This window comes from Oncorhynchus mykiss, chromosome 6 (genome assembly GCF_057628025.1).
Source record: "Oncorhynchus mykiss isolate SJ-2025 chromosome 6, ASM5762802v1, whole genome shotgun sequence".
NCBI lineage: Eukaryota > Metazoa > Chordata > Actinopteri > Salmoniformes > Salmonidae > Oncorhynchus > Oncorhynchus mykiss.
Genome location: NC_143027.1, coordinates 49,529,323 through 49,543,463, shown reverse-complemented (window position 1 = coordinate 49,543,463; position 14,141 = coordinate 49,529,323). Strand labels below are relative to the sequence as shown.

At 44.8% G+C, this 14,141-nt stretch overlaps 2 protein-coding genes across 2 annotated transcripts; both read right to left on the bottom strand.

The window, feature by feature from the left end:
* Positions 1-1,268: 1,268 nt before the first annotated feature.
* On the bottom strand, positions 1,269-5,168 carry LOC149982898 (uncharacterized). Its single transcript, XM_090238134.1, has 2 exons — positions 1,538-5,168; positions 1,269-1,351 (listed from the first exon to the last, which is right to left on the bottom strand). Exons 1-2 carry the CDS (start codon positions 4,508-4,510, stop codon positions 1,298-1,300), a joined length of 3,027 nt encoding a protein of 1,008 aa, XP_090094260.1. The 5' UTR covers positions 4,511-5,168; the 3' UTR covers positions 1,269-1,297.
* A 4,772-nt stretch (positions 5,169-9,940) lies between these two features.
* LOC118964890 (uncharacterized) lies at positions 9,941-13,878 on the bottom strand. The gene is made up of 3 exons (XM_090238132.1): positions 10,863-13,878; positions 10,595-10,676; positions 9,941-10,176 (listed from the first exon to the last, which is right to left on the bottom strand). Exons 1-3 carry the CDS (start codon positions 13,833-13,835, stop codon positions 10,058-10,060), a joined length of 3,174 nt encoding a protein of 1,057 aa, XP_090094258.1. The 5' UTR covers positions 13,836-13,878; the 3' UTR covers positions 9,941-10,057.
* Positions 13,879-14,141: the final 263 nt, after the last annotated feature.

The following is a 14,141-nucleotide window of genomic DNA, read 5'->3' as shown; positions in this document are numbered from 1 at the left end:
AATATTGCAGAAATGTTTTGGTACCCTTCACCAGATCTGTGTCTTGACACAATCATGTCTCTGAGCTCTATGGACAATTCCTTTGACCTCATGGCTTGGTTTTTGCTCTGACATACACTGTCAACTGTTGGACCTTATATTTTCAACATATAGAAAACATCTCAGAGGGTTGATCTAGCTACAGATATTTAATTATCCTCTATGTGTTTTCCCCTTGATGCTAATAAGCTCTTACCAATCTAACTAAATTAATAGAGAACATCTGGTTATCTGACTGTCTATGCAGCAACTATTGTATTAGAGTCAAGCTCTGGTTATTTTATTTATTTTACTAGACAAGGCAGTTAATAACACATTCTTATTTACAACGACAGCTTAGGAACAGTGGGTTAACTACCTTGTTCAGGAGCAGAACGTCATATTTTTACATGGTTAGCTCAGGGATCTGACCTAGCAACCTTTCGGTTACTGGCCCAACGCTCTAACCACAAGGCTACCTGACGCCCTATGTCCTGCCAACTCAAAAACTGAACAATAAATGTGTAACCAAGGGGGAACTAGTGCATTTCTCTGAGAAAATCTGCTTCAGTATTATCAATCTTCCAAAACACTTGAAATTCTTGTAAAATCAATAGCATTTATTTGATCAAATATATTTTGAAAGGGTAGACATGCAGAAATTCCTCTTGTCAAAAGTCTTGCTGTTACAAAAGTAGTTCTTCATGCAGCGTAACAGGTTACAGGTTCTTCTTGGTGAAGCGCCTGAATGGCTTCATCATTGCTGAAAAGACCCTGACAATCAAGGATAGTTTTTTTGACAGGCTGAGATATGGAGGAGAAACCCCTCCAACTGGAGCTAGAAACACAAGAGAAATTAATGGGGTGAGAGAGAGAGAGAGAGAGAGAGAGAGAGAGAGAGAGAGAGAGAGAGAGAGAGAGAGAGAGAGAGAGAGAGAGAGAGAGAGAGAGAGAGAGAGAGAGAGAGAGAGAGAAGAGAGAGAGAGAGAGAGAGAGAGAGAGAGAGAGAGAGAGAGAGAGAGAAGAGAGAGAAGAGAGAGAGAGAGAGAGAGAGAGAGAGAGAGAGAGAGAGAGAGAGAGAGAGAGAGAGAGAGAGAGAGAGAGAGAGAGAGAGAGAGAGAGAGAGAGAGAGATATGCAGTATAGTAACGTTGAAAAATAACAGTGCTATGAGTTTGGTAGGCATTCCTATGTTTCTACACACACCTAAACAAAACTACAAGCTATACCAGAGCTCTAAAACTTCCTTACCTATGCAATGTCCATCAGTAGAGGGAATCTCAGTCTGGTCTTGGGACTGAATGGCAGTCCTTTTTGTTTCCTCTCTTGGAACGCTAACAGAAGAAAGGTAAAGAAAATGGTACAGAGAATAAATAAATAAATGGAACACTTCTGAATCCAAGGCAACAATTTAGTGGTGAATAAAACAAATTCATTTCATGTATTTGTCTTATCATTGCCACATCAATAACATCAGCACCTAACTGGAACCAAAAACAAATGCTAACTCCCTGCTATACCTTGAAGTTGATCCTGAGTTTGGTCATTGAAAAGCAAAGGAAGCTCCTTCTTGCTTTCTGCTCAGCCCCCCTCTCCGTCTCAGCCTGGTCTGATGGGTTTGTTGCAGCAGAAGCTGGTCTTGACGCCTCCTTGCATCCCTGTACCAGCTGCTGGGTCAAGGACTTTACCAGGACTCTGTCAAATGCAGGGTCCTGGGAGGAAATGGCTGCTTGCAGGGTGTTATAAGAGCCAAACTCCTCCATGAGGTTTTTATGTACACCTCTGAACACCCTTTGGATGTTCAGGTCCTGGGAATATGCCTGTGTCCTGGAGAATCTGGATGCAGCACAGAACTCAGACAGGACTTGTCTGATGAGTTGCTGAGATGTTTCTGTCAGATCTGCTGCCTGTTGGGAGGGTCCATCTAGGGCTGAGGGTCTGATCTCCGATAGCAACCTTATCACCAGTATGGTGACAAAACAGATTCCATCATCTTTGCTGGAGTCCATCAAGTACTGCAGTGGGAATGCAGTGGCACTGCTGATGTCCGGGGTGATTAAGAGCTCCCTCAGATGGCCAGAGCTGCTGGGGATACACACCTCCTTCTTTTCAATGTCAATCCCATCTCCCTTTGGTACCAAAGAGGTTCCCTTGCTGGTGAAAGACGGAGTGGAGGATCGAAATGAGGCTTTAGCACTCGGTGGTCGGCTGCTGTCAGGCATTGGACTGTTACGATGCAGGGGTTCATCTGTGTGTGCCATCATCTTTGTCTTTAGGTCACATGTAAACATCTCTGGCATTTTAGAGTCCCTGGTGTCGATGCAGGAGCTCCTGACGATGGGGCAGGTCAGATGAAAAGGCACTTCGTCAGGGATGGGAGTGCCAGGGAGGTTGATCTCTAACTCACACTCTGACCTAGGACCCTTTGAAGAGCTGGACAAGGAACTACGACCATTTAAAGAAGTGGATAAAGATGACCAGGTTCTAGGGATGTCTTGGCAGACTTGTTCACTGTCATCCTCACTTTTCTCAATCTCCTTCAGCATAGTTCCTACCATATCATTGATCTGAAGGAGCTCCCTGGAATCCTTCATTCGCCCGAAGTTTGAGATTTCACTCTGGATAGCAACCAGGATTTCCCCAAGGGTCTCTGTGGAAGAAGCCTTTTCTGTTCTTTCGGATCCGGATGGCTTCAGCCCTGTGAAGAAATCCTTAAGTGTGTTCTTCATACTGACGCAGATGTTCTTAGCTGTTGACCAAAGCTTCTCCTCTGATATTTTAACACTCAATTCAGTATCATCCAGTTGGGAGCCCCCGTGGGAGCACTGTGAAACTCTCCCACTTCTTTCCAGTAGCACAGTGTCAGTGGACTCATTTTTCTGGAAAATAGTCGCCATTCCTTTGACAAAGGTTTCCACTAATCCAGAGGCTGTATTCTCAGAGGACATGGAGAACATGGATTCTGAAAGGACATGGATCTCTGATGGTGAGCTAGATGATAAGCCAGCCTGCAGACTTTTCTGAAGACCAGTATGGCTGATCTGTGTGATCAAGGAATGACTGGATCTCATCAGCACTTTACTCACTGCCTCTTCTGCCTGAGTCTGAAAGTCATTGCCAGAGAGCTGCTTAATGCTCTGAATCAGACTAGTTGAGGACTCTGTGATTCTGACACTCTCTTCTGAGCTCAGTTGAGAATATTGAGTACTCACGCTCAAGTCTTCATTGGGTGAGGGTGACTGGGAAATAGTATAGTCATCAAGCTTTGATAGGACACCATCAACAAACCAACAAGCCTCTAGGGACTCATCAGATGAACTGACAACGGCTAAGGATTTACTCTCCACTTTTGATAACTCTGACTTGTAGATGGAAAAAACACTGCTAAGAACTTCTTGAGTACTGGTATCCAGATTGGAGAGACAGAGAGCTGGTATTGGTTGGCTCTCACTGGGAACTCTACTAAGTTCGGTGCTGGGTAACTGGACCTCAACAGTTGAAACAGTTGCCTTTTCCAGGGTGTCTGAATACTCCAGAAGAGAAGCATCCTTAGCCACACCTTCTTCTCGAGCGGCTGGAGTTAAAAGGTCCCTCAGCTTTGCTCGTATACGGCCGTAGAGTGTGCCGGCTAGAGAGAAGGTTATCTTCTGTGAAGACCTTGTTTTGTGGTCATTTACAGGAACTGGCCAATCAACTGCTTCACATGTGCCTTCAAATGATGCTATCGTCTCCATGCATCCCACAAATGCCTTAACAATCACTGTGGCAGTGGAGGTTACAGATGTCAGGGCTGTGCAGCTGGTATTCAGCGGGGCTTTAGTAAGGCTAGGAGCAGCACTAGAAGGCCTAGAGGAAGGAGCCATGCCAGAAGAGCTGCTGACTTTCCTTGTAAGGATGGTGCTCACCGCCTTCAGGGCTTTAGACTGAAAGTCGGGGCTAGAGAGGGTCTGAATCTTTCTGGCCACCACACTGGTAGAGGATCCAGTCTCTTTGAGAAAGTGAGTGGTCTCTTCCTTCCCAGATGGACACTCAACATCAAGGTCACATTGAAGATTGGTCAGAAATTTAGACCCCAAGATTGTCATCTTCTTGGCCAGATCCAATAGGATGTTGAAGTCCTGTGCCATTTTGTCCATTGTGCCGACAATGGCCTCCAGCACATCATCTGTCACAGGGTCCATGAAGGGCTCGATAAACCCTACCCACTCTGGCTCAGATGTTTGGCTCTGTAGCTCGGCCAGGATCTGCACCGAGGCTACCCGAATGACCTCCTTGCCTGCTGCTATGTCCTGACTGTCCATAGGGGGGCAACTCCCCGGGCTGGCCTGAATGGCCACTAAGAGGCCAGAGTTAAGCTGGTGTACCACCTCCCCCACGATAGCACAGCTCAACTCGGAGGAGCTGGAGGAGGTGGGGTTGGAGTGACCCTCAACCAGGGATATCAGAAGGCTCTCTTCCGTTACCCCAAAAAGAGCCTTCAGAGGCTCCTCCATGAGGGGAGCCTCTCTAGTTGCAGGCAAGCTCTGCAATGAGGTCTGGGACCTTGAAGATAAACACACAATCACCACTTAAGCCATGCAAATGTAACCAACTGTATCTAATCTGGGTCATTAGTGAGCCTGAAAACCAAATTAGAGCAATGATGGATTACTTCTCATACCACCGTAGTTCTAGAAGCCTAAAGCCAACTGACACGATTTTTTCGCCTGATTTTTATGTTTGTACGACATCAGAATATGATTCATTCTGAAAGGCATGTATGTACCTGATCTATTTATTCATAGATGACTTTATGGCTTACCCAGTTAAAAATTACTTTCACCTGGACCCACCCCCTAAGTGGCAACATTTGTGACCAGAACTTAAAACTACAAGGTGTGAATTCCAAGTTAATAATTTATGATAAGTATGGGTCAGGTCTTGCAATTATTAAGTTGAAATATTGCTGTGAACATACCTCTTAGGCGAACAGCATGGTGATGAGGTCCTGCGGGTGGATTTTTGGCGGCATCCTGCACTGCCATTCCTCCTCCTCTCCTTAGTCCAGTAGTTCATCTCACTGATCAGCAGCCTTTTTTCTCTCTCATCCAGACTGCCTAAGGAATCCTCAGACCCTGTCAGAGAGCACTGGGATTCTGGGGAGGTTGCCCCACTCCTCAGGTTCACCCCCATGATATGAGCTAGCGCTGGTAGGAGAATGCGGAGGGCTGTCTGGGTCACGACTTTAACAATCTTCAGACACAGCATGGAGAGCTGCTCGAATGTGAGCTATGGCCAACAAACAGAGTAATGTTTTTGTCATTCAAGCAATTCCATGACACCATTCCCTATATAGCGCACAACTTTTGACCAGAACCTTATGTGGAGAGACTTACGTTATTTTTCATGCCCTGCTGAATCACTCTCCATTGGCTAGAGAAAATAAAAGAAAGGAAACATATTTTACCTGCACACTGGTGTTGAGTTAGTGGAGTCACTAGATAGCCATGTCAGGGAAAATAAAAGTGTATTTATTTAAGCTATTAGCAAGTCCATGAGACATTTTGTTCTTGATTTACAGGAAGAGTTAGGGGTGTGTTTACAGTGATGTTGGGGTTAGGTGTAGTGTTTGAAATCCCATTTGTGGTTAGAAGGTGCACTATGACTATAAATTCAGAGTTGTTGTATGTGAGGTTGGAAAAAGACATGGGACTTGCTCATCAGTTAGACTCCTCAGGAAGGAGAGGAGGATTGGGGCACAGCATGTCCCAATCTTGAGAGAAGGCATTAGAGTCCTCTGAGCCTCCTTCTCCAGCTGCTCAATGATAGATCCCCTTTCCCGGAAACCACACCCGGGTGTCTGAGAAGACTCTGGGAAACCGCAAAGAGAAATCTAAAGTTGAATCTGAACTTGATCCCTAATTTCCTTCACCTTTAGGGATTTGATTGCACTGGACAGGTAAAAGCACATCTCTCCGCGGGCCTCCACTATATTGTTTTCACCTATATAGATACTATCTTCTCAGATTAGTGCTGATGAATTTGAACACAACCTGCACCCAACATGAAGTAATCTCGGACCTGCACCAATGCTGCTGTCCTCCTCCACAGAAGTCTTCTTGGCACAGCCACTGGACTTACGTTTAGCCTACGTGACAACAGATTATAGGTCTCATAGCAGATCTAAGGTCAGTGTAGCGTCTCCTCCTAATGCTTTAAGGCTAGGATTTAGTGATTAGTAAACTCTTCCTAGATCTGTGCCTAAGTAGGCAGAGCATGTGTAAAGGACAGCATATTTCTTACCTTGCCTCCTGTCCTGTTCTTGTTGGTCTCATGTGTCTCTGTTTCATCCTTCATGTTCTCCACGACTTTATTTTGGTCATCCGGGGGATCCTCCCATTTCACGCTCTGGTGGATAAATGAGAGGTCAATATCAGTCCTAGGTTGTGACTTTATGAAACAACTTATTCGCTCCTATTTTAAACAAAACGGCAATAGTGGTCAGATTTCAGTCCATGGATCAAACCAGTGAGACCTATTGCTGTGTTAGTGACCTACTATATTGTTAGTAATTTCTCCTCTAAACTCAAAATAGGCTAAATGAACCATACCTTGCTGTCATCTGACATGATGAGTAGCTTATTGTTGTAGGCTGTTTAGAGGAAATACTAATACCTCCTTTGAAAAAACGTCAGTGAACCATCGGCAGACAACTGAAGTGAATATGAAGGTCCTTGAATTATGCCAAAGCATTGTTGAATACTCGATTCCGATTGGCTGAAGCCAGAGCATTCTTCAAAGATGTCATACACACATGATGTCATAATTAGGCCTAAATCTAATGTCTATATGAATTGTCAATGTCATTAGAAAACAAATCAAAGCTTGTCAAAGTTCTGTCAAACGAAAATATGTCTAAGTGCACGTTTTTGCGTTTAATTTATGGTTTATCATGCATCGTCATTCATCACCATGCACAAAAACGTAACTCGCTGCCATCCATTAGCTATAATTCTGAGGTTGCAAAGCTGCAAAACTAGGACGTGCAATAAATTATAACCACTTGCAGAATAATTTCAAATCAAAGACGTTCCGCTGCATAGAGCTGACACGGTTCTTGGCGTCAGGGGACAGTGCCATGGTGCTGAAATGTTTCGAGTCTGGGCAGCACCTGAGACCGCGGCATGGTGCTGAAATGGAGCAGGGCTCAGTTCTATGGATATCTCATGCGGATTTTCCTGCTAGCCTATGTATAACGATACTATAATTACATTATTTTCATCCATCCGTCAACACAAATGGCATGTCAACGTTCCCCAAATAATAATGCAATGAAGCCAAGCCGAGATGTATGGTTCTTCATCCAGAGGACGAAGCACCACTGTATCATCTAAAACCTTCAGAGAGATCCCTTAAAACTGTAGTATACATTCTCCACGGCTGTTATGGTAGCGAGGTTAACTTAGCGAGACATGGACAAATCCAACGCATAGCGTTTCTACTGAGTCCTGCTTAGAGGTGGCTGACCGTCATGTTGCTAGTTGTAAATGACGCTTTTAAAACAAGAATAGTTATTTGTAATTGATCTGGGAGCTAATTATTGCAGAGAGAGCCCAGCTACACATCCTGCTCGCTGGGCTCATTATGGACAGCCAATGAGCAGTTCAGGTGAAAAAGTCAGACAGATCTGATCCCTATAACATACATGATACTAGGATCCTGTAGCAACCTGCCGGCCTGCACAATCCTCCATGGCACGAATGCTACACGCGCAATATGGTATGCTAACATCCCACAACAATTCCCCAATTGGAATTACTTGCCTAAACTTCCAATCATAATTATTTTCTAATATCAACCATAGTTTCTGCACTTAAGGCAGACTTGCCATTAGAACAAGATGGAATTAGGACAACTGTAAAGCTCATTAAACGTAGGCTAAAATGAACCTTACCTGGCTGTCGTCAGCCATTATGTGTAGCCCGTTAATTAAGGCTCTGCGCCTCTGATACTGCAGCTATTCTGTAACTGTTAAACTCGTCTAATCGTATCCGTTGAAAACCCGTCAGTGAACCGTCCTCAAACACAATGAACTGATGTCAATATGGACATGAACCTTCACATAAAGATATCAAATACATGACGTCAGATATGCCTAGAGGTATTGTTGACTTATCATAGTGTCACAGTACGTGCTGTTGACAGCCTACCCCGAAATCAAACAGGAACATGGATTATGTGAAATCTGTTGTGAATGTATAGGAATGTTTTTACAATTGTATAACTGCCTTCATTTTACTGGACCCCATGAAGAGTAGCTGCTGCAGCTAAAGGGGATCCACAATAAATACAAATACAAACCCAATGCACCATGATAACACATGTATCAACTTGTTTTGACAAATCACATGGGATATGACAGTTCCTGATACTGAGATACTGTAAATCAACAGACCTTGAGAGGAGATAAAACATCATCTGTTGATCTATTTCACAGGTTTCTGGTGGTTTCTAAGCATTCTACATGTGTTGGGGAAGGAGGGTGGGATCTCTCCAGAGCATCTAATTACATCAATCATGTCTTGCCATGCATGTGATATGAGATAATGTTATCACCACGTAAATATACATTGCCTAAGGTTGCAGTGCTATACTCCATGGAGACAGTGCTCAATGTTCATTTTACATGATGGATATATGCTACTCCATTTCATACAATCAATCATCAATCAATCAGTACAATTTATTTATAAAGCCGAGATTATAAGCGTACACGGCCAGATCGTAAGGCCAGATCGTTCTTCAAGTACGGTAGTTCAAACATTCTTCATAGATGACCAGCAGAGTCAACAAAATAATTTGGTTACAGAGGGTGCAACAGGTCAGCACCTCCGGAGTAATTGTCAGTTGGCTTTTCATAGCCGAACATTCAGAGGTCGAGACAACAGGTGTGGTAGAGAGAGAGAGGGAGAGAGAGAGGTGGGGGAGAGGGAGAGAGAGAGCGAAGATCAAAACAGCAGGTCCATGACAAGGTATCACGTCTGGAGAACACACATTCCTCTTCATGTGATACATGATGTTTGGCTGTGCTAAGTGTTATCTTATGGGTTTGGTGATTGTTCTGTGTGAAGCCGTATTCTGCATTACATCATGGAATGTGATGTGAAATCCCTGGGCCTATGGCTGTTGAAACTACTCCACTGCACTGCCCTTCTCCCCCGATTGCTCAGTTTGGCCTGGCGGCCAGCTCTAGGAAGAGTCTTGGTGGTTCCAAACTTCTTCCGTTTAAGAATGATGGAGGCCACTGTGTCCTTGGGGACCTTCAATATTGCAGAAATGTTTTGGTACCCTTCACCAGATCTGTGTCTTGACACAATCATGTCTCTGAGCTCTACGGACAATTCCTTTGACCTCATGGCTTGGTTTTTGCTCTGACATACACTGTCAACTGTTGGACCTTATATTTTCAACATATAGAAAACATCTCAGAGGGTTGATCTAGCTACAGATATTTAATTATCCTCTATGTGTTTTCCCCTTGATGCTAATAAGCTCTTACCAATCTAACTAAATTAATAGAGAACATCTGGTTATCTGACTGTCTATGCAGCAACTATTGTATTAGAGTCAAGCTCTGGTTATTTTATTTATTTTACTAGACAAGGCAGTTAATAACAAATTCTTATTTACAACGACAGCTTAGGAACAGTGGGTTAACTACCTTGTTCAGGAGCAGAACGTCATATTTTTACATGGTTAGCTCAGGGATCTGACCTAGCAACCTTTCGGTTACTGGCCCAACGCTCTAACCACAAGGCTACCTGACGCCCTATGTCCTGCCAACTCAAAAACTGAACAATAAATGTGTAACCAAGGGGGAACTAGTGCATTTCTCTGAGAAAATCTGCTTCAGTATTATCAATCTTCCAAAACACTTGAAATTCTTGTAAAATCAATAGCATTTATTTGATCAAATATATTTTGAAAGGGTAGACATGCAGAAATTCCTCTTGTCAAAAGTCTTGCTGTTACAAAAGTAGTTCTTCATGCAGCGTAACAGGTTACAGGTTCTTCTTGGTGAAGCGCCTGAATGGCTTCATCATTGCTGAAAAGACCCTGACAATCAAGGATCGTTTTTTGACAGGCTGAGATATGGAGGGAGAAACCCCTCCAACTGGAGCTAGAAACACAAGAGAAATTAATGGGGAGAGAGAGAGAGAGAGAGAGAGAGAGAGAGAGAGAGAGAGAGAGAGAGAGAGAGAGAGAGAGAGAGAGAGAGAGAGAGAGAGAGAGAGAGAGAGAGAGAGAGAGAGAGAGAGAGAGAGAGAGAGAGAGAGAGAGAGAGAGAGAGAGAGAGAGAGAGAGAGAGAGAGAGAGAGAGAGAGAGAGAGAGAGAGAGAGAGAGAGAGAGAGAGAGAGAGAGAGAGAGAGAGAGAGAGAGAGAGAGAGAGAGAGAGAGAGAGAGAGAGAGAGAGAGAGAGATGCAGTATAGTAACGTTGAAAAATAACAGTGCTATGAGTTTGGTAGGCATTCCTATGTTTCTAACACACACCTAAACAAAACTACAAGCTATAGCAGAGCTCTAAAACATCCTTACCTATGCAATGTCCATCAGTAGAGGGAATCTCAGTCTGGTCTTGGACTGAATGGCAGTCCTTTTTGTTTCCTCTCTTGGAACGCTAACAGAAGAAAGGTAAAGAAAATGGTACAGAGAATAAATAAATAAATGGAACACTTCTGAATCCAAGGCAACAATTTAGTGGTGAATAAAACAAATTCATTTCATGTATTTGTCTTATCATTGCCACATCAATAACATCAGCACCTAACTGGAACCAAAAACAAATGCTAACTCCCTGCTATACCTTGAAGTTGATCCTGAGTTTGGTCATTGAAAAGCAAAGGAAGCTCCTTCTTGCTTTCTGCTCAGCCCCCCTCTCCGTCTCAGCCTGGTCTGATGGGTTTGTTGCAGCAGAAGCTGGTCTTGACGCCTCCTTGCATCCCTGTACCAGCTGCTGGGTCAAGGACTTTACCAGGACTCTGTCAAATGCAGGGTCCTGGGAGGAAATGGCTGCTTGCAGGGTGTTATAAGAGCCAAACTCCTCCATGAGGTTTTTATGTACACCTCTGAACACCCTTTGGATGTTCAGGTCCTGGGAATATGCCTGTGTCCTGGAGAATCTGGATGCAGCACAGAACTCAGACAGGACTTGTCTGATGAGTTGCTGAGATGTTTCTGTCAGATCTGCTGCCTGTTGGGAGGGTCCATCTAGGGCTGAGGGTCTGATCTCCGATAGCAACCTTATCACCAGTATGGTGACAAAACAGATTCCATCATCTTTGCTGGAGTCCATCAAGTACTGCAGTGGGAATGCAGTGGCACTGCTGATGTCCGGGGTGATTAAGAGCTCCCTCAGATGGCCAGAGCTGCTGGGGATACACACCTCCTTCTTTTCAATGTCAATCCCATCTCCCTTTGGTACCAAAGAGGTTCCCTTGCTGGTGAAAGACGGAGTGGAGGATCGAAATGAGGCTTTAGCACTCGGTGGTCGGCTGCTGTCAGGCATTGGACTGTTACGATGCAGGGGTTCATCTGTGTGTGCCATCATCTTTGTCTTTAGGTCACATGTAAACATCTCTGGCATTTTAGAGTCCCTGGTGTCGATGCAGGAGCTCCTGACGATGGGGCAGGTCAGATGAAAAGGCACTTCGTCAGGGATGGGAGTGCCAGGGAGGTTGATCTCTAACTCACACTCTGACCTAGGACCCTTTGAAGAGCTGGACAAGGAACTACGACCATTTAAAGAAGTGGATAAAGATGACCAGGTTCTAGGGATGTCTTGGCAGACTTGTTCACTGTCATCCTCACTTTTCTCAATCTCCTTCAGCATAGTTCCTACCATATCATTGATCTGAAGGAGCTCCCTGGAATCCTTCATTCGCCCGAAGTTTGAGATTTCACTCTGGATAGCAACCAGGATTTCCCCAAGGGTCTCTGTGGAAGAAGCCTTTTCTGTTCTTTCGGATCCGGATGGCTTCAGCCCTGTGAAGAAATCCTTAAGTGTGTTCTTCATACTGACGCAGATGTTCTTAGCTGTTGACCAAAGCTTCTCCTCTGATATTTTAACACTCAATTCAGTATCATCCAGTTGGGAGCCCCCGTGGGAGCACTGTGAAACTCTCCCACTTCTTTCCAGTAGCACAGTGTCAGTGGACTCATTTTTCTGGAAAATAGTCGCCATTCCTTTGACAAAGGTTTCCACTAATCCAGAGGCTGTATTCTCAGAGGACATGGAGAACATGGATTCTGAAAGGACATGGATCTCTGATGGTGAGCTAGATGATAAGCCAGCCTGCAGACTTTTCTGAAGACCAGTATGGCTGATCTGTGTGATCAAGGAATGACTGGATCTCATCAGCACTTTACTCACTGCCTCTTCTGCCTGAGTCTGAAAGTCATTGCCAGAGAGCTGCTTAATGCTCTGAATCAGACTAGTTGAGGACTCTGTGATTCTGACACTCTCTTCTGAGCTCAGTTGAGAATATTGAGTACTCACGCTCAAGTCTTCATTGGGTGAGGGTGACTGGGAAATAGTATAGTCATCAAGCTTTGATAGGACACCATCAACAAACCAACAAGCCTCTAGGGACTCATCAGATGAACTGACAACGGCTAAGGATTTACTCTCCACTTTTGATAACTCTGACTTGTAGATGGAAAAAACACTGCTAAGAACTTCTTGAGTACTGGTATCCAGATTGGAGAGACAGAGAGCTGGTATTGGTTGGCTCTCACTGGGAACTCTACTAAGTTCGGTGCTGGGTAACTGGACCTCAACAGTTGAAACAGTTGCCTTTTCCAGGGTGTCTGAATACTCCAGAAGAGAAGCATCCTTAGCCACACCTTCTTCTCGAGCGGCTGGAGTTAAAAGGTCCCTCAGCTTTGCTCGTATACGGCCGTAGAGTGTGCCGGCTAGAGAGAAGGTTATCTTCTGTGAAGACCTTGTTTTGTGGTCATTTACAGGAACTGGCCAATCAACTGCTTCACATGTGCCTTCAAATGATGCTATCGTCTCCATGCATCCCACAAATGCCTTAACAATCACTGTGGCAGTGGAGGTTACAGATGTCAGGGCTGTGCAGCTGGTATTCAGCGGGGCTTTAGTAAGGCTAGGAGCAGCACTAGAAGGCCTAGAGGAAGGAGCCATGCCAGAAGAGCTGCTGACTTTCCTTGTAAGGATGGTGCTCACCGCCTTCAGGGCTTTAGACTGAAAGTCGGGGCTAGAGAGGGTCTGAATCTTTCTGGCCACCACACTGGTAGAGGATCCAGTCTCTTTGAGAAAGTGAGTGGTCTCTTCCTTCTTAGATGGACACTCAACATCAAGGTCACATTGAAGATTGGTCAGAAATTTAGACCCCAAGATTGTCATCTTCTTGGCCAGATCCAATAGGATGTTGAAGTCCTGTGCCATTTTGTCCATTGTGCCGACAATGGCCTCCAGCACATCATCTGTCACAGGGTCCATGAAGGGCTCGATAAACCCTACCCACTCTGGCTCAGATGTTTGGCTCTGTAGCTCGGCCAGGATCTGCACCGAGGCTACCCGAATGACCTCCTTGCCTGCTGCTATGTCCTGACTGTCCATAGGGGGGCAACTCCCCGGGCTGGCCTGAATGGCCACTAAGAGGCCAGAGTTAAGCTGGTGTACCACCTCCCCCACGATAGCACAGCTCAACTCGGAGGAGCTGGAGGAGGTGGGGTTGGAGTGACCCTCAACCAGGGATATCAGAAGGCTCTCTTCCGTTACCCCAAAAAGAGCCTTCAGAGGCTCCTCCATGAGGGGAGCCTCTCTAGTTGCAGGCAAGCTCTGCAATGAGGTCTGTGACCTTGAAGATAAACACACAATCACCACTTAAGCCATGCAAATGTAACCAACTGTATCTAATCTGGGTCATTAGTGAGCCTGAAAACCAAATTAGAGCAATGATGGATTACTTCTCATACCACCGTAGTTCTAGAAGCCTAAAGCCAACTGACACGATTTTTTCGCCTGATTTTTATGTTTGTACGACATCAGAATATGATTCATTCTGAAAGGCATGTACCTGATCTATTTATTCATAGATGACTTTATGGCTTACCC

What these genes read in the sequence shown, in the direction of transcription:
- LOC149982898 (XM_090238134.1), bottom strand. Translation starts at nt 4,510, where the DNA reads ATGGAGGAGCCTCTGAAGGCTCTTTTTGGGGTAACGGAAGAGAGCCTT. An exon ending in AACTCAGGATCAACTTCAAG is followed by an intron (nt 1,352 to 1,537) that starts GTATAGCAGGGA and finishes TTCTTCTGTTAG; the next exon opens with CGTTCCAAGAGAGGAAACAA.
- LOC118964890 (XM_090238132.1), bottom strand. Translation starts at nt 13,835, where the DNA reads ATGGAGGAGCCTCTGAAGGCTCTTTTTGGGGTAACGGAAGAGAGCCTT. An exon ending in AACTCAGGATCAACTTCAAG is followed by an intron (nt 10,677 to 10,862) that starts GTATAGCAGGGA and finishes TTCTTCTGTTAG; the next exon opens with CGTTCCAAGAGAGGAAACAA. An exon ending in TACTGATGGACATTGCATAG is followed by an intron (nt 10,177 to 10,594) that starts GTAAGGATGTTT and finishes TTGTGTTTCTAG; the next exon opens with CTCCAGTTGGAGGGGTTTCT.